Consider the following 20,027-nt stretch of genomic DNA (forward strand, 5'->3'; position numbering starts at 1 on the left):
ATGCACTGAAGGACTAGCCAGCATATAAGAAGCACTTACCATGTACAAGGCACTATGCACATTACATGTATGATGTCTCATAATCCCCATCTACTCTCCTTATAAAGATGAGACTTAGAAAGATTAGCCCAAGTCACAAAGCTTGTAAATGTATGAGGCAGACTGAAAAGCAATCTGACTCCAGAAGCTGGGCTCTAAGTCTAAACAAATTTAGGAAGCACAGAGTTATATTATGAATGACTACTACAAAGAGCTTGGATATATCTAACGACTAATCTGATGGTGAAAGAGCTTAAATACTCTCTTGCTTATTAGCAAAAAAGTCTTTGGAAGTTAACACTGACAATGGAACTAGATAAAACAGACCATTAGTCTTTCTCAGTAAAGTGATTTTCATCTTACTGCAAAAAATTAGGCACTTACAAATGACGGTATTTTACAATTATGAAAAGTAAAGAACAAGTGACTTGTGAATCAGGAAGACTAACATGTCTTGTTGACTTCTAAATGGGTAATGGATCTGGCTGTTTTTACCTCTTTAATCCAATGGCGGTATTCATTAACACCAAAAGTTTTTTTCATCCAAAGTCCATAAATATAGCCAGAAATTCCCTTCAGTACCCATTCATCAGACCTATACAAAAAGTCAAAATATATTCTTTTAATCATAAAAATTCTCTTCATCATAAAAATTTTCAGTTAAGGCCAAAGAGGATAACAGAACATGTTATAGTGTGTACTTTTATGCATAATTTAAAAAATGAAAATAATTTTTTATGAAGTATTAACAAAATATTTGCTTTAACCACTTCCTCCCAATGAGTTCTACTTACCCATTCATTACACCTTCCTCACATGTGCTTTCCATCTTATTTCAAGTAATGTCCCTATGTTTCCCTTCTGGCCAACTCTGTCCATATTATCTGCCTCCAAGGAAATACTTGCCCAAAGCCAAGACTGTACTGCTCAATTTTTAAAGTTCATATTTGCCAATCCCATGCATAATTATCAATGGGATTCCAAGATCTAAAGTTTACTTATTTTTGGTTTTTCAAAAAGAAAGGGTTATTAACACCATTCATTCATCTATTCATTCATATACTTATCCATTCATTCATTTATTTATTCAAACATTTTGCCTACAATGGTCCAGGCACTATTCTTCAGTGAAACTATATGACTGTGGAAAAATTACAAATCAAGAGGGACTTACCCTCTGCCAACAAAAAAGAAAAAGAAACCAACCAATATTCATGTACTACATACAGCACAGAATGGTCACAAAAATAAATTATAACCTTAAGGGTGTTTCATGTATTTCTTCAAATTCATCTCAAGTTAATAAAAAAATTAAGTGTTCTTATCTCTTACTTCTTTCAAGTATATTAGTACAAAGTTAAACACAAAGGAAAATCCCTACATCATTATTACTATTGTAGAAGACTGTTATTTTGCCTTATACGTGATCTTGAACATTACTAGTTACATTGAACATTGACACTAGAATTCTAACTACATTTTTTTGCACATTCAAGGCCTTGTACCTACAGTATTCATTCAGTTTTCTAAGAAATTGCTGCTAACAAAATTCTTTTAAAAGCTATAGAACTACAGTGAATTGATAGACAAAAATTTGGGATGAAACTTATACTCATTATTTTTCTCTAAATATACAAAGAGAAAAGAAAATACAGGAAAAGAAAACAAAAACAAACTTTCCCAATTCTTTATCTCAGTGGTTATAAACTATGAAATTACTCACCAAGACATTCTGGATATGAAACATCCAAAAAACTGCTGTGCCAAGGACTGGGCTAAACACCTTCTAGTCAGAGGTGTCTCATCTATAATCATGGCACTATGTAACAGATTTGTGCTGGAATTTAAGAGATAGCTAATTATAACCGAGAAATAAACAATGATTCAATCAAAATAAAATAATCACTTTTAAAAATAAGGGAATTCAAGTTCAACATAAAAGAATAAAAACAGAACATTCTTCCAAAAGCTTTCACATCTTTTCAAAATTTAGGTGAAATCTGTAATCTTAACTAACTTTTGCCTAAAGCAAGGACTGTAATGTTTCCCATTGATTTCCATGAAAAATGTAAGTATCTTTTTGTGGGGGAAAAGGAAATTATCATTAGCCTGAAACAGATACGCTCATCAGAAACTGATCCTCCTATGAAGGGCTCTAGTTCTAATTTAAAAAACCTTTTCCCAATAATAACTATTAATTTTTTTTAAAGATTTTATTTATTTATTCGACAGAGACAGAGACAGAGACAGCCAGCGAGAGAGGGAACACAAGCAGGGGGAGTGGGAGAGGAAGAAGCAGGCTCATAGCAGAGGAGCCTGATGTGGGACTCGATCCCATAACGCCGGGATCACGCCCTGAGCCGAAGGCAGACGCTTAACCGCTGTGCCACCCAGGCGCCCCAATAACTATTAATTTTTTAAAAAGATTTTATTTATTTGAGAAAGAGAGTGAATGAGAGAGAGAGAGAGCACAAGCAGGGGCAGAGACTGAAGAAAAAGCAGACTCCCCTGCTGAGCAGGGAGCCCGATGTGGGGCTCAATTCCAAGACCCTGGGATCACGACCTGAGTCAAAGACAGACGCTTAACTGACTGAGCCACCCAGGCGCCCCCCAATTTTTTTTTTTTTTTAAGTAAGCTCTACACCCAATGTAGGGCTTGAACTCACAACCTCAAGAGTCACATAATCTATCAACTGAGTCCATTGTTTACTTTCAAATACACCAACCCATGAGATCTTTCTAACATATTCTGGAGACTACAGGGGCAATATTATCATTCCCCTTTTACAGATGAGAAAATTTAGGCCCAGATAGGATAAAATGATTGAAGCTAAGGCATAAAATTTATAAATCTTGAACTTTCCAAGGAAATAAAGACGGTAATTAGCAGGAAGAGAAAGGAAAAAAATGAAGTTTTCTTTTATAACTGGCAAAGAAATTTCTGACAACATCAGTAAATTTTTAAATGATGCTAGGAAAAAAATGCATTAGACATCTATTATATAACTTGTATGATTTTTTTTAAATACATAAAGGGAAGAGACTAAAAATCTGTAAAACATCACTATCAGTTATATCTGGAAAAAAGTAATAGAAGTGTTTTGGGTCACTTGGAAATTTTATTTTTTACTCTTTTCTACATTTTGTATTTTAAAAACATTAGATGTTCTATAAAATCAACTATATTTAAATTAAAGGAAAAAAGTTTGAAACATATCTTAAAATTGATCACAAAATAACCTCATATCATTACCTTCATTTGGGCATTTCAAATCTTAAATACCAACCTAAAAATACTCATGGAAGCATAAGCAGCCACTTCAACATAAGCCTCATCAATGAATACAGTCTTAAAACAGGAGTATGGGTATCGACATGTAAGAATTTCTTCATAAAATTCAAAAACTTCATGAAGATAGGATGTAGTATGTTTAAGCAATGGAAGAAGTTGAGGTAAACAAAAATGAGTAACCTGAAAATAAAAAGCAGGGAAGAAGATCATGTTACTAAATGTTACCTTTAGTATTTTAAATTTCCTAAATGTCTCAATTATAAGGAAAACTTCATATAAATCCTTCTAACAAATTCATGGCAATGAGGGAAAATGCTAGTGTGATTACTTTTACTGACCATGTTTACAAAATATTCACTGTACTTGGAAATTAAATTCATGATGGACTGTAAATCTGTAAAAAGCTTAGATCCAATGAAAATACAACTTTGGTTCCAAATTAAAATGCCTTCTGCATAAGTACATAAAACAAGAAAGATTTAAATTTCCAAGGCTTATTGCAAATCCACCTTTGATTCACAAATATCTCACCTAGAGAACACTGTACTTGTCATAGTCCTATGCATCCCACCTTGGACATGACCACTCAAATATAAAATACCATCTCATCCCATATTATGACTCTGTGCCAAATGAATGGCATCAACAATGACAGAAATCACTCCGTTTAGAAGAACCTCGTAAGGTTTCATGTTGGAGATTAAATCTGAGCTAACCTTTTGAATTGGACAAACGTTTGATAGGAATGAAGAGGTAAAGAGGACATCCCAAACAAAGTCAAAGATAGAAATATGGTATGGTCAGAAAAATCTAAGTAATTATATCAAATATAACAAACAGGAAAGTAATGGAGAAAAAAGGTAGAAAGGAAAATTAGGGCCAAATTCTAGAAGATTCTGAAAGTCATACTAAAGAGTTCTGATTGTTGCAGGACTGTGGAGGCAAGGAAAGTTTTTAATGTATGAAAAAAATTATTCTTCTAACAGTGTTGGAACAGATTATAGACTAACATACATGAGTGATGAGGATCTATGTATGATTAACGGTCAAGGGCCCAAAGTGCATCATAATTAGCACTCTTCTTGGTACACAAACAAAACCCAAAATACTATTAATCAAAAAAAGATTGATTTTTAGAAAAACCTACATGATAGCAAATCTGATAATGCAATAAAAACTATCTGAGACAGAGAAGGACAAAGTAGGCTCTAAGTATTCAAGAAAAATACTTCTTAACTATCATTTACCTTTCTCCCATCCAATGGCTTGAGTGGGGAAAAAAAATTCTTCCAAAATACAAAGTAGGTACTAATCAAATGCTGATTTTACAGCTAACCACTTACCAAAGATAATAAAATTCTCTGCCAATCTTATCAGCGAATATACTTTTAAGAGTCACTGTCAAGCCAGCAAAAGCAAAACCATTCATAAAATATCTTGAATATTTTCCACAAGTGACTTTATAAATCTTGTGAATTTCAGGAAAGCAAATGCAAGAACAGACTGAGGAGCTTCCTGACAGTCTAAACCTAACTGCTCTCAATTTTTTGCTCGCATAACAGAAAGAAACACCATTGAGACATACATGGTCACATGTATATATTAGTTTTATACTAAGAAATAAAAATCTAAAATTGAAAATGTTAGGGACCAAGAGTAAATAAAAAGAGATTCATTCAAATGTTACCTTAAACAGGTACAAAAGTAGAGAGGTCAATAACCAAAACATCACTTCCTAAACGCCAGAAGTCTCATCCTTAGGGAGGCCTAAAAGCATTAATTGGTCTGCCAATCAACATACGATTTATGGCAAGATATGGGACAGAAGAAAACTGCAAGAAGCCTTCACAAGTGTGCTGACTAGAATTCTAAACTCGGCTTCAGCCTTATCTTTCTTTCTCTGTATATGCTGAAGTGAGAACAAATCTTGTTCTTTAATTTTGAAATTGTAATATTTCAGATTCCAGAGATGGGACTGTAACATTCATAAATATGTCAAACAATAAGATGGCACTAATACAGAGTAGTTACATAAATCAACTCATATTCTAATCAAGGTACACTTGAAACTCCTTTGGAACTCCAAGCTCTCTGTTGTAAAAAAAAAACTAAAACTTTAATGTAACATTTTGAAAGGAATTCATTCATGAATTCACATCATTAAATATATCAGATAAAGAATCCTTTCCTCTCTAGTGATATTCTGGATAATTGAAAGAGTTAGGAAAAACCCAGTATTTCATTACTATCCTTCCTTTTATCAGGGGTGAAAGGCTGGAACAAGGAGCTATGACTTACCTCGTGCATATATGGATCTACAAGTATTTCAAAAGGTCCAATGGCCAAAGAGATATTTGATGCAGCTGTTGGGATGGTAAGCATGTAATGGAAGGTCTTCTTCCTCATATCATGGGTATACACTGTCTCCACCAAATCTCCATTGGAAACAGCCACCATTGCGGCATCTACTGTAAATTCTAATTTCCATGTACATAATTCAGAGTACGAATCAACACATGGGAACCAAAATCTAGAAAAAAATATCAACAGCATAAAAAAACAGTGAAAGTGTAACCTACATTGTTTCCCCCACTTATAAGTTATTCTAACATTTACAGAATATGTGCAAAAAGAAACTTCAGCTATTTGCCTATTGAAACTTTTTACTGTATAACTTGAAAGAATCTGATTAAAGATAGAAAGTTTTTGCCAAATATTATTTGGCAATATCAAGAAAATATATCATATGATACTGTCAGTTCAAAACCTTAAAAAAGAGATAAGCAATTCTTAGCTTTGAATTTTTAACTTAAAAGTTATTTTCACTTGCACATTCACAATGGTCAGTTTTTATGTAGTATTCGTTTCCAGAAACTAAAAAAGCTCATAATTAAGTTTAAAAAAACAATATTCAGAATCTGATCCATAAGTCAGAGAATTGTTTTGGAGAACATGATGCACTGTATTAATTCAAATAGTGCTAATAAAGCCAGACATAACATTTCTATACCACCTTCTATCAAGGTCAGGTTTTACTACCTGCCAGGGTATGTACCTGATACTGCAAAACAAAGAAGTGTAAGACATCATCCGACTTGAAGGAGTTAATAATCTGAAGATTATTAATAACAATCTGAAGAGACTATGCATACTATAACATTTCAATAACATATAGTGAGCTATTGAGCCTGGGAATGAACTACAATTATATACAACAATGAAGGTAAATCTCACTACCATAGTGTTGAACAAAAAGAGCTGGATATAAAGAGCTATATGCATAACTTCCATTTACATAAAGTTCAAAAGCAGGTGTAATTAAGCTGCGGTATTTTAGAAATCAGAATAGTGGTTAACCTTGGGAAGGAGGACATTAGGTGAGCAAGTAGTGAATGGAAATGGGTACGAGGGGGGATTCTACAATGCTGGTGATGAACTTTTTCTTGATGTGGGTGGAATTACATAGGTTTGTTCCCTTGTGAAAATTCACTGAACTTTTACTTACAATTTGTGTAATTTTCTGTATGCTATTTTACTTCAGTATAAAGTTAAAAAATAAAGAATTGAGATGATTTTAGAAGTCTCTTTTTTGAGAAGGAAAGAGAAAAGGCAAGACAGGACTGAGAAGGAATGACTAGTGGAACAAGATTCAGAAGAGGTAAATTTGAGGATCAAGCTCACACTTCTCATTTTACACTAAACACATGTACTGCATATACACAGAAAAAATGCAACTGAAAAATGAAATTAATTGAAATATATAAGAATAATCTACCTTGTGGAATTTTGATACCCACAAGAGAAAACATGAGCACCTCTCTCTGCCATACTTCCCTCAACACTGGGTACCACAAAATGAAGACCTCCTTTTGGCTGATCCAAAGAAAAATTGATGTGTATCTTTAGGACCTTTAATTCTGCAACAAATAAATATATACATCCATTGACATACAAATATATAATTAAGTAACAGTGATCTATATAAAAAGGGCAAAGGCTTACACTAAACATAAAATGGGAATCAAAGTTCAATTTTAAATGAAAACCTACACTACTTACCCTTGTTTAGGCTCTCACGTTCTCTCTATCTATACTAAACTCAATAGCCTGCCTCCCTTGATGTCCTTACTTCCAGTCAATTCTAATCACTGCTAGCTGTGCTCTCCCAAAATATGGCTCAGGTCATGCCATATCCTTCTCCCAACATTTCTGACAATGATACACTGCATAAAGAAAAAAGTTCAAAACTAGATTCAATGCAAAACCTGAAAAATAAGGACTTAAAATGACCCCCAGATTGTTAACCCTAGTTGACTTTGGGGAATAGGAGTGAGGGGTGAGTGGGAAAAGCTGAGAATTTACATAATGCATTATTTATTATATTATCTTTAATTTCTACATAACAAGTACATGTTGATTTCATAAGATTAAAAGAGGTTTCTTTTCATTTCCCTCAAAACACTACAACCATATGGACTGTCTCCAATCCCTGAACATGAAATGATAGCCTTCTATGCCTGTCTCCTAAATTGGGCAACTCTTCTCAAGAAAAATCGCCCCCAAACACATAAACTATTTAAAAAAAAAAAAAAAGGTAAAAGCAAAACAAAAAGTTTCTTACTTCTTTATCTTCGTTATTGGCTAAATAAAGGTAGACAAGTTATATATAGTAATTATAATGGCTGTGGCTTTATACAAGGGAAAATGAAAATTTAGAAATAATAGGACAGAGTGTGCTCAAAAGTGCAAAACACAGAACCCTATGTTCTAGCACTGACTCAACTACTAATTAGTGACCTTCAATAGGTCACTCACTGTCTGGACTTCAGATTACTCTTCTGTAAAAGGAAGGAATTGAACCAGGTGATTTTTTTTAGGATTCTTCTTGCTATGAAATGCTATAATTCTAAACTGCTTTGACACTGCATGGGTTCTTAACTCTTGACAAAATTATTCCAATGATCCAATTTTTTTTTATAACTCTCACTTTAAAAAAAACAGTGAATGAGTTGTTTTGTCACAGCCCTTAATTGCTATTTTCCTATTAACCAGTGATCCTTATGAAAAAAAAGAGCTTCCAACTTCTGTATATTTCAACTTATTAATTTACAATTATGACATCATTAATTTTCATGTAAAAGTGTTCAGTCACTGAGTCTAACATGATTTTACTGTCCAGTCAATATATTTTTGGTACTTTACCATCAACGTGTTTCCACAACTCTGATGGAACCTTAATGCAAAGTTCTCCATTTCCTGCATCAGGATCCACAGCACTAACTGCAGCTGCGTAAGCATTGGAAAAATAATTTAGATTTCTCCTGGAAAAAACAAAAAAACAGCCTGTTTTAATAATAAGTCAAACATTTCACAAAGTATTTTCTTAAATATTTGGTAGCATTTGTTATGTATTATATAATTTTGTGTAATCTATGAGACTATTTTTTAGGCAAGTAACTATTACTCTACCCATCATGACGAAACCTATTAAATAACAGATGCAATGTCATACACAGTCTACTCGCCAATGCCATGATATTATGATTATCATATCCTTCATTAATTTTGGAATGCCAAAGCCACTACACTTTCCTGATGGAAGTGAAAGAATATATGTAGAATTGAAGAAATAATTATTCTATATCAATCCGGCAAAAATTTCAATGGATTCACAAGCTCTATGATCTGACAGAAATTAAGATGTTTAGACCAGGAGAAAAGATGGCAGAGGAATATGGGACCCCTTTTTCAGCTGGTCCCAAGTCGAGCTGGATATGTACCAGACCATCCTGAAAACCCACGGAATCAGCCTGAGACGCAGGAAGATACATCTGGATCTCTACAAAAGAACATCTCCAGTGCTGAATATTGAGGTATGAAGTGGGGAACCATGAATCCACGCACAGATATCGGAAGATAAATGGAAGGGGGAGGGAGCCGCCATGCTCGGGCACTGGGAAGCAGTAGCCACCTGCACCAGGGAGGGGGCCGGATTCCCGGACCAACACCCGCGAGAAAGCAGACTGAGACGGACACTGTGAGCCTGGGAACATGCGTGCGACCTGAAACCCGAAAACCGGAGCTCTGGAACGCTCACTGGAACCGGACTAAAACCAGGAGCTCAGGAGCGCACGCGCGTCCAAACAAAACCGGAGCTCCAGAGCGCACACTCAAACTAGACTGAAACCAGGAGCTCGGGAGCACTCGCACAACCAGACTGAAAACCGGAGCTCCGGAGCGCTCACTGGAACCGGACTGAAACCAGGAGCTCGGGAGCATGTGCGGGAACTGGGGTCGGCTGGCAGTGTTAGAAGCACAAAGGACAAGACATGCCGGCCCTGGAAGTGAGGGCTGAGACATTGGCTGTGGGGCGCAAAACCTGGTACACTGCAGGGTTTTTGGCAGCACCGACAGAAACAGAGTTAAAGTGGCCAAGAGAGCTCAGTGGAGAGCGGACTGCGATCTCTCTGTTCTGAGACAGAGGCTAGGATTTGGCCACTGCTGCTCTGACTCTAAGAAGAGTCACAGAACACCGCCAGGGAAAGCCGCCAGAGAACAAAAGCCTGAAAATACCGGCTCACATTGTGCCCATCCCCATTCCCCCTCACAGGGGACAGGGCAACTCTACCCAAATAGGGTTGCCTGAGTATCAACGCAGCAGGCCCCTCCACCCAGAAGGCAGGCTGAAAAATCAAGAAGCCCACATCCCTAAGGTCCCTATAAAACAAGTGCACACTGCCTGGGTCCTGGTCAATAATTTGTGCTCAGGGCATCCCCGCAACCTCTCCTCATCAGAATTATGAGGAGGAGAAACCCTCAGCAAAGAAAGGAGACAGAGACTGTGGCCTCTGCCACAGAAATGATGGATATGGATATAACCAAATTGTCAGAAATGGAGTTCAGAGTAACAATGGTCAAGATGATGTGTATACTTGAAAAAAATATTAACAAAAATATTAATGAGAATATAGAATCTCTAAGGGTGGAAATGAGAGCGAATCTGGCAGAAATTAAAATGCTATGAATCAAAGGCAGTCTAAACTAGATGCTCTGACGGCCAGGGTAAATGAGGCAGAACGAATTAGTGAATTGGAGGATGGGATGGTAGAAGAGAAAGTTAAAACACAAACTTGGCTCAAAAAAATCCAATCTCAAGAATGTAGATTACGGGAGATTACTGACTCAATGAAACGTTCCAATGTCAGAATCATCAGCATCCCCAAGGGGGTGGAGAAAGAGAGAGGTCTAGAAGAGATATTTGAACAAATTGTAGCTGAAAACTTCCCTAATCTGGCAAAGGAAACAAGCATTCGTGTCCAAGAGGCAGAGAGGACCCCTCCCAAGGAGAATCACAGCAAACCTACTCCATGTCATGTCATAGTGCAATTTGCAAATATTAGATCCAAGGATACAGTATTGAAAGTGGCCAGGGTGAAGAGATTCCTTACGTACGGAGGTAAAAATATCAGAATAACGTCAGACCTGTCTACACAGACCTGGCAAGATAGGAAGGGTTGGCAGGGTATTTTCAAAGCTCTATCCAAGAAGAACATGCAGCCAAGGATTCTTCATCCAGCAAGGCTGTCACTCCGAATTGATGGAGAGATAAGGACCTTGCAGGATCGGCAGAAACTGACCGAATTCGTAACCACCAAATCAGCCCTACAGGAGATATTAAGGGGGGTTCTATAAAAGTAAAAAGGCCCCAAGAGTGATACAGAACAGAAATTTACAATCTATAGAAACAAAGACTTCACAGGCAACATGACATCATTAAATTCATCTCTCTCAATAATCACTCTCAATGTGAAGGGCCTAAATGCTCCCATAAATGCCACAGGGTTGCAGATTGGATAATAAGACATGACCCATCCATTTCCTGTCCACAAGAGACTCATCTTGAACCTAAAGATACATCCAGACTGAAAGTAAAGGGATGGAAAACCATTTTTCATGCCAATAGACCTGAGAAGAAAGCTGGGATAGCATTTCTCATATCAGACAGATAAGATTTTAAACTAAAGACTGTACTTAGAGATACAGAAAGACACTATATTATTCTTATAGGATGTATCCAACAAGTGGATATGACAATTATAAATATCTATGCCCCCGATAGGGGAGCAACTAGATACACAAGCCAACTCTTAACCAGAATAAAGAGACATATACATAATAATACGTTAATAGTAGGGGACCTCAACACTCCGCTGTCAGCAACAGACAGATCACCTAAGCAGAAAATCAACAAAGAAACGAGCTTTGAATGACATACTGGACCAGATGGACCTTATAGATATATACAGAACACTACACCCCAGAACAACAGAATACTCATTCTTTTTGAATGCACATGGAACTTTCTCCAGAATAGACCATATACTGGGTCACAAAACAGGCCTCAACCGATACCAAAAGACTGAAATTATTCCCTGCATATTCTCAGACCACAATGCTTTGAAATTGGAACTCAATCACAAGGAAAAATTTGGAAGAAACTCAAACACTTGGAAACTAAGAACCATCCTGCTCAAGAATGATTGGGTAAACCAGAAAATTAAAAATCAATTTAAATAATTTATGGAGACCAACAAGAATGAAAGCACATTGGTCCAAAACCTATGGGACACTGCAAAGGCAGTCCTAAGGGGAAAATACATAGCCATCCAAGCCTCACTCAAAAGAACAGAAAAATCCAAATTCCAGTTTTTATATTCTCACCTCAAGAAGCTGGAACAGGAACAGAAGAACAGGCCTAACCCACTCACGAGAAAGCAGCTAATCAAGATTAGAGCAGAGATCAATGAATTGGAAACCAGGAGCACAGTAGAGCAGATCAACAGAACTAGAAGCTGATTCTTTGAAAGAATAAATAAGATCAATAAGCCACTGGCCAGACGTATTCAAAAGAATAGAGAAAGGACCCAAATTAATAAAATTATGAATGAAAGGGAAGAGGTCACAACCAACACCAATGAAATAGGAAGGAGCATTAGCAACTTTTATCAACAGCTTTATGCCAATAAATTAAACAACCTGGAAGAAATGGATGCCTTCCTGGAAACCTATAAACTACCAAGACTGAAACAGGAAGAAAGTGATTAAACAGACCGATTAATTATGAAGAGATTGAAGCAGTGATCAAAAACCTCCCCAAAAACAAGAGTCCAGGGCCTGACAGATTCCCCGGGGAATTCTATGAAACATTCAAAGAAGAAATAATACCTATTCTCCTGAAGCTGTTTCAAAAAATAGAAACAGAAGGAAAACTACCAAACTCATTCTATGAGGCCAGTATTACCTTGCTCCCCAAACCAGGCAAAGACCCCATCAAAAAGAAGAATTACTAACCCTAATGAATATGGACACCAAAATTCTCAACAAGATCCTAGCTAATAGGATCCAACAGTACATTAAAAGGATTATCCATGATGACCAAGTGGGATTCATCCCTGGGATGCAAGGGTGGTTCAACATTCGCAAATCTATCAGTGTGATAGATCATATCAACAAGAAAAGAATCAAGAACCATATGATCCTCTCAATTGATGCAGAAAAAGCATTTGACAGAATACAGCATCCTTTCCTGATTAAAACCCTTCAGAGTGTAGGGATAGAGGGTACATTCCTCAATTTCATATAAACCATCTATGAAAAGCCTAGAGCAAATATCGTTCTCAACGGGGAAAAGCTGGAAGCCTTTCCCTTAAGATTAGGAATACGACAAGGATGCCCACTCTCGCCATGATTATTCAACATAGTACTAGAAGTCCTTGCAACAGCAATCAAACAACAAAAAAGGATAAAAGGTATCCAAATCGGCAAAGAAGTCAACCTGTCTCTTGTAGCAGATGACATGATACTCTATATGGAAAACCCAAAAGACTCCACCCCCAAATTACTAGAACGTATAGAGCAATTCAGTAATGTGGGGTATACAAAATCAATGCTCAGAAATCAGTTGCATTTCTATACACGAACAATGAGACTGAAGAAAGAGAAATTAGGGAATCCATTCCATTTACAATAGCACGAAAAAACATACGTTATCTTGGAATTAACTTAACCAGAGACGTAAAGGATCTATATCCTAGAAACTATAAATCACTCTTGAAAGACATTGAGGAAGACACAAAAAGATGGAAAAATATTCCATGCTCATGGGTCGGAAGAATAAACATAGTTAAAATGTCTATGCTACACAAGGCAATCTACACTTTCAATGCCATCCAGGTCAAAATACCAATGACATTTTTCAAAGAACTGGAACAAACAGCCCTTAAATTTGTGTGGGACCAGAAAAGGCCCTGAATCGCCAAGGAATTGCTGAAAAGGAAAAACAAAGCTGGGGGCATCACTTTGCCGGATTTCAAGCTATCCTACAAAGCTGTGATCACAAAGACAGCATGGTACTGGCACAAAAACAGACACATAGACCAATGGAACAGAATAGAGAACCCAGAAATGGACCCTCGGCTCTTTGGGCAACTAATCTTTGATAAAGCAGGAAAAAACATCCAGTGGAAAAAAGACAGTCTCTTCAATAAATGGTGCTGGGAAAATTGGACAGTACATGCAAAAGAATGAAACTTGACCACTCTCTCACACCATACACAAAGATAAACTCCAAATGGATGAAAGACCTTGATGTGAGACAGGAATCCATTAAAATCCTAGAGGAGAACATAGGCTGCAACCTCTTTGACATCAGCCACAGCAACTTTTTTCATGACACATCTCCAAAGGCAAGAGAAACAAAAGATAAAATGAACTTCTGGGACTTCATCAAGATGAAAAGCTCCTGCACAGCCAAGGAAACAGTCAAAAAAACTAAGAGGCAGCCCACAGAATGGGAGAAGATATTTGCAAATGACACTACAGATAAAAAATTAGTATCCAAGATCTACAAAGAACTTCTCAAACTCAATACACTAGAAACAAATAATCAAATCAAAAAATGGGCAGTAGATATGAACAGACACTCTTCCAGTGAAGACATACAAATGGCTAACAGACACATGAAAAAATGTTCAAAATCATTAGCCATCAGGGAAATTCAAATCAAAACCACACCAAGATACCACCTTACGCCAGTTAGAATGGCAAAAATTGACAAGGCAAGAAACAACAAATGTTGGAGAGGATGTGGAGAAAGGGCATCCCTCTTACACTGCTGGTGGGAATGCAAGTTGGTACAGCCACTTTGGAAAACAGTGTGGAGGTCCCTTAAAAAGTTAAAAACTGAGCTACCCTATGATCCAGCCATTGCACTACTGGGTATTTACCCCAAAGATACAGACGTAGTGAAGAGAAGGGCCATATGCACCCCAATGTTCATAGCAGCAATGTCCACAATAGCTAAATTGTGGAAGGAGCTGAGATGCCCTTCAACAGATGACTGGATTAAGAAGATGTGGTCCATATATACAATGGAATATTACTCAGCCATGAAAAAGAGCGATTTCACAACATTTGCAGCAACATGGATGGGACTGGAGGAGATAATGCTAAGTGAAATAAGTCAAGCAGAGAAAGACAATTATCATATGGTTTCACTCATTTATGGATCATAAGAACTAGGAAGATCAGTAGGAGAAGAAAGGGAAGAATGAAGGGGGGGTAAACAGAAGAGGGAATGAACCACGAGAGACTATGGACTCTGGGAAACAAACTAAGGGCTTCAGAGGGGAGGAGGGTGGGGGATTGGGATAAGCCGGTGATGGGTATTAAGGAGGGCACGTATTGCATGGTGCACTGGGTGTTATACGCAAGTAATGAATCATGGAACATTACATCAAAAACTAGGGATGTTCTGTATGGTGACATAACATAATAAAAAATTAATATAAAAAAAAAGAAATTAAGATGTTTAAAACGAGTTAGGATGGGTACCGAGTCCTCAAAATGTAATACTGCTTACCTTCACTCCCCAGGCCTGACAATATAAGCTTAAGGAAGGAGGGCAACTTTTGGCTGCTTCACTGTTACATCTCCTGTATGCCAGGGGGCTACTCAATCAGTATCTGTTCAATAGTTACTTGACCTTATTTCCCATTAGATGAAAACAACACAGAGAAGTCATGGAAATATTAAAACTTTGTTCCCATCCAATTTTCTAATTTTATTTCACTAAAAACAATTCACACATGTGTATATATGTACACATACATATATACATACACACAGATCTCCCTCCATTTACAATGGGGTTATGTCCCAATAAACCCATCATAAATTGAAATATTCTAGGTTGAAATGCATTTAATACACCTAACCTACCAAAATATCACAGCTTAGCCTAGCCTACCATAAACGTGTTTAGTACACTTACATTAGCCTACCACTGGGCAAAATCATCTAACACAAAGCCTATCTTATAATAAAGTGTTGAACATCTCAGGAAATTTATTGAGTACTATACTGAAAGCGAAAAATAGAATGACCGTATGGATACAGAATGGTTCTACGTATACAGATTGTTTAGCCTTGTGATCACATGGCTGACTGGGAGCTGTGGCTCACCACACAGCTCCACACAGGTACCACATATTGCTAACTCGGGAAAGTAATCAAAATTCAAAGTATGGTTTCTACTAAATGTGTATCACCACCTTTGCACCATCATAAAGTTGAAAAATTGCTAAGTTAAACAGTCCTAAGTTGGGGAATATCTAAACACATATTACATTTCCTCATTGAAATCAGTTAAAGGAAAACTGACAAAATGGATAAAAGAAAAAACACAAGGAATGACAGAACCAGAAAATGAGATGAAAGACAACCCCATGAGCCATATGCACCTTTAGGTTTATCATTTTGCCACTAGGTGAATCCACAAAGTAAAGTTAGTTACATTTCACTAGCCTAATAAAATTTTAAAAGACAGGATTCACATACTGTACAGACTGATTATAGGAAAAATAAAATGGGAATAACCATTAAAGAAAACATTAAAGTTATACACTCTGAACCTGACAGAAGCCATTCCTCTCCATTTCCATCTCTCTACTAACTAGGAAGGATGTATTCACTTTAGCTTTTAACAACTACACAGCAAACGTTCTGGAAGCACTTAAACAGATTTCTCACTAATTTTAACTATTTCAGGACACCTGGGTGCCTCAGTTGGTTAATCATCTGCCTTTGGCTCAGGTCATGATCCCAGGGTCCTAGGATCGAGTCCCACATCAGGATCCTTGCTACGGAGCAAGCCTGCTTCTCCCTCTGCCTGCTGCTCCCCCCTGCTTGTGTGCTCGCTCGCCCCCTCTGACAAATAAATAAAATCTTAAAAAAATAATAACTTTAACTATTTCTTCCTGTCAGATAGATATGTAAAATGTGTAAAAACTATAAGACCACAATAAAAATGAATAAATCTGTGTTTTCACATACCATCTATTTTTTTTTAATTAACATACAGCAAAAACAACTCTTTTTTCCTTTGGTATATAATCCTGTAAATTCTTACACATATGTGCCACCACCACAATCAGGATATAGAACAGGCCCATCATCCCAAAGAGTACCTTGTGCTATGCCTTGTGTCAAATAAATGGAGTCATACAGAAAGCAACCTTGTGAGACTGGCTTGCCTCACTCAGTATGTCTTTGAAATTCACCTCAGGCATTACATGGATCAATAGTTTGTTCCTTTCTATACTGAATAGCATTTCACGATATAGACTGGACCACAGATTATTTATTGTTTATTCATTCAGCCACTGAAGAACATGTGGGTTGCTTCCAGCTTTTGGCTATCACAAATAAAACAGCTATGAACTATATATTATTTTTCATGTGAATTTAATTTTCATTTTTATAGTACAAATACCCAAGAGTGGGACTGCTGAGTCAGATGGTAAAATATGTTTAGCTTTGTAAGAGTATGCCAAACTGTTTTCCAGAATGTCTATACCATTCCACATTCCCACCAGCAATATATAAAACTACCAGTTGCTTCACATTCTTGCCAGCACTTAGTTAACATACCATCTAATTTTAATGGCTACTTTGTATATCTAAAGATTGCAATTTCTTTTCAATAAAATTTCAAAAACATTAAATATGAAAGATTATTGAAGAAACCTGTAATTTCCCCCAGTTATCTGTGAAATTCAAAAATAAAAAGCAATCATTACATAAAAAGCCAAATTTAAACATTACATATTAGACTATTCACTTTTTTTTTATGGGAAATTATTCTCACTTAATCTCCTCATTTCCTGAGAAAAGGTAAAGTGGTCCAAATAAAATGGTGAGTCATTGTAAGTGGAATCTATTGGAAAGTCAGTTATGAGGAACAATCTTCTCATGGTTTGGATTTCAGTGTTTCCTTTCATAATATGAATCAAATATGTTTCTTTTCATAATAACCTCATTAAAGCCAAAAATCACAAGGCAAGATTATAATAAATGTTTTCAATTTTCAGAATAATAGTGACTGCAAAATATTAATACATCCTTGCTGTATAACCACCACCATCCTCAACCTCCAGTTCCCAACCTCCATTCCCTCCTCAAGGAAACAAAGCTTAAAGAGACAAGTAATGCTGTAGGAAATACTAAAAAACTAGTAAATTAAGGTAATCAAAAGAGTTTTCTCCAAGAATCTATTATAAACATTCATGTTAAAATAATCCGTTAATTATTTGTCAATAATATATACCTCTTAAAACTATCGCTACAGATTTTGAAAAACTTAAGATTCAGTTACAATCAGAAAAGCATACATAGCCTAAATAGACAGCTCAACAAATTTTCACAGAACAATAGCAGCCAGCATGCAGAGCAAGAACAGACTTTACCAGCCTCTCAGAAGCACTCCTGTAATCACTAGCCAAGCCCCACTTCCCACCACTAAGGGTTACCCATTATTCTGACACCTAATGTGATAAATTAACAACTTAATAGACATTCTCTTGTGTCAGACTTTTTTTATTCAGTGTCAAGTCTGTGAGATCCAGACATACTACAGCATACAGCTGGTGGTCATTCATTCTTGTTACTGTTTAGAGTTCCAATGGTGTGAGAATGTACCTCAATCTACCTTCTACCACTGATGAGTCTTCAGGTAATTTCCAGTTTTGACAATTACAAATGCTGCTCTGAACATTTCTGTACACATTTTTTGGTGAAGATATGAACACATTTCTACTGGGTATATACCAAGGAGTAAGACCTACGCTAATCATAGAGTATGTGTATATTCAAACTCAATTTACATTTCTATTAGCAGTATTTGAAAGTTCTAGTTACTCTACATTCATCTCTTGGTTTCTCTTCTCTCTTTGGTTTCGGCAGTTTGCACACACACAGAAAAAATAAATAAATAAGCCAGCCAGCAGGAAAATCCATTTTCCAAAAGAGAAACCAATACCCAAATTAATAAGATGACTTTTTAAAAATAAGCAAAACAATATTTGATATGATACTGTGAAATAAGGTTGCTTGGAGAAAAATGTACCTGAACAGGTTTTTCTACGAAAAAATCTAGGGGATTTCCCTTCAGCTCAAACTTGAATGAAATACTCAAAATAACCATTTGTTTAAAATTAACAACAGAGGAAACAACAAATGTTGGTGAGATGCAGAGAAAGGCGAACCCTCTTACACAGTTGGTGGGAATGCAAACTGGTGCAGCCACTCTGGAAAACAGTATCGAGGTGCCTCAAAAAGTTAAAAATAGAACTACCCTATGATCCAGCAACTGCACTACTAGATTCAAAGGGGTACATGCACCCCAATATTTATAGCAGCGTTATCAACAATAGTCAAATTATGCAAAGAGCCCAAGTGTCTATCAACTGATGATGAATGGATAAAGAAGATGTGGTGTGTATATATATATATATATATAGTGAAAAAGAATAAAATCTTGCCATTTGCAACAACATGGATGGAACTAGAGTGTATTAGGCTAAGCAAAATAAGTCAGAGAAAGACAAATACCATACGATTTCATTCATATAGAGAATTTAGGAAACCTTAAAACAGATGAATATATGGGAAGGAGAAAAAAAAGAGAGAGAGAAAGAGGGAAGCAAACCATAAGAGATGCTTAACAATAGAGAACAAACTGACAGAGGGAGGTGTGTGGGGAATGGGCTAAATGGATGATGGATATTAAGAAGGGTAACTGTAATGAGCATTGGGTGTTGTATGTAAGTGATAAATCACTGAATTCTTCTGAAATCAATATTGCACTGTATGTGAACTAACTAGAATTTAAATAAAAATTTGGAAGAAAAAAATCAAAACAAAACAAAACCAAAGTAGCCATTTGTGAAAGGCTAACATATTTCAAGCTATAGAAATACTGAATACAAAAAAGGACAAAATGGCTCTACTGCCATGCATCTATCAACTAATTCAAACAGGAAGGGCTATATCTAGTCCCGGGGTTACAACACTTAGGGAAAAAAAACAATGCCAAATCAGAGAATATTCAAAGGGTGAGAATGGTAACAAATTTGGAAAGAGATAGAGATGAGGAAGGGTTGAAAGTATTGAGATTCTGTAGACTGGAAAGGGGAAAACAATATTTAATTAGGATAAAACAATATTTAAATGGATAAGTTTGTGAATATTACAGCAAAACGAACTGTAGTTTGGTGTAATAAAGAACTTTCTAGCATTCAGAAATAATGAAAGGGGTGCTTTAAAATACAGTGAGTTCTCCAGAACTAGAAGCATTCAA

At 36.4% G+C, this 20,027-nt stretch overlaps 1 protein-coding gene across 4 annotated transcripts in view; it reads right to left on the bottom strand.

Annotated features, from left to right (window-relative positions):
• Positions 1–20,027, bottom strand: part of TAF2 (TATA-box binding protein associated factor 2) — an 87,221-nt gene that overhangs the window by 53,543 nt on the left and 13,651 nt on the right. For all 4 annotated transcript variants that reach the window (XM_057307849.1, XM_057307848.1, XM_057307847.1 and 1 more), the window contains exons 4-9: positions 8,534–8,652; positions 7,107–7,248; positions 5,630–5,861; positions 3,327–3,511; positions 1,763–1,876; positions 535–634 (exon numbers count right to left, since the gene is read on the bottom strand). In XM_057307849.1, the coding sequence (XP_057163832.1) occupies positions 535–634; positions 1,763–1,876; positions 3,327–3,511; positions 5,630–5,861; positions 7,107–7,248; positions 8,534–8,652 (892 nt within the window). The remainder of the gene's footprint in view (positions 1–534; positions 635–1,762; positions 1,877–3,326; positions 3,512–5,629; positions 5,862–7,106; positions 7,249–8,533; positions 8,653–20,027) is intronic.

This window comes from Ursus arctos, unplaced genomic scaffold (genome assembly GCF_023065955.2).
Source record: "Ursus arctos isolate Adak ecotype North America unplaced genomic scaffold, UrsArc2.0 scaffold_6, whole genome shotgun sequence".
Lineage (NCBI taxonomy): Eukaryota > Metazoa > Chordata > Mammalia > Carnivora > Ursidae > Ursus > Ursus arctos.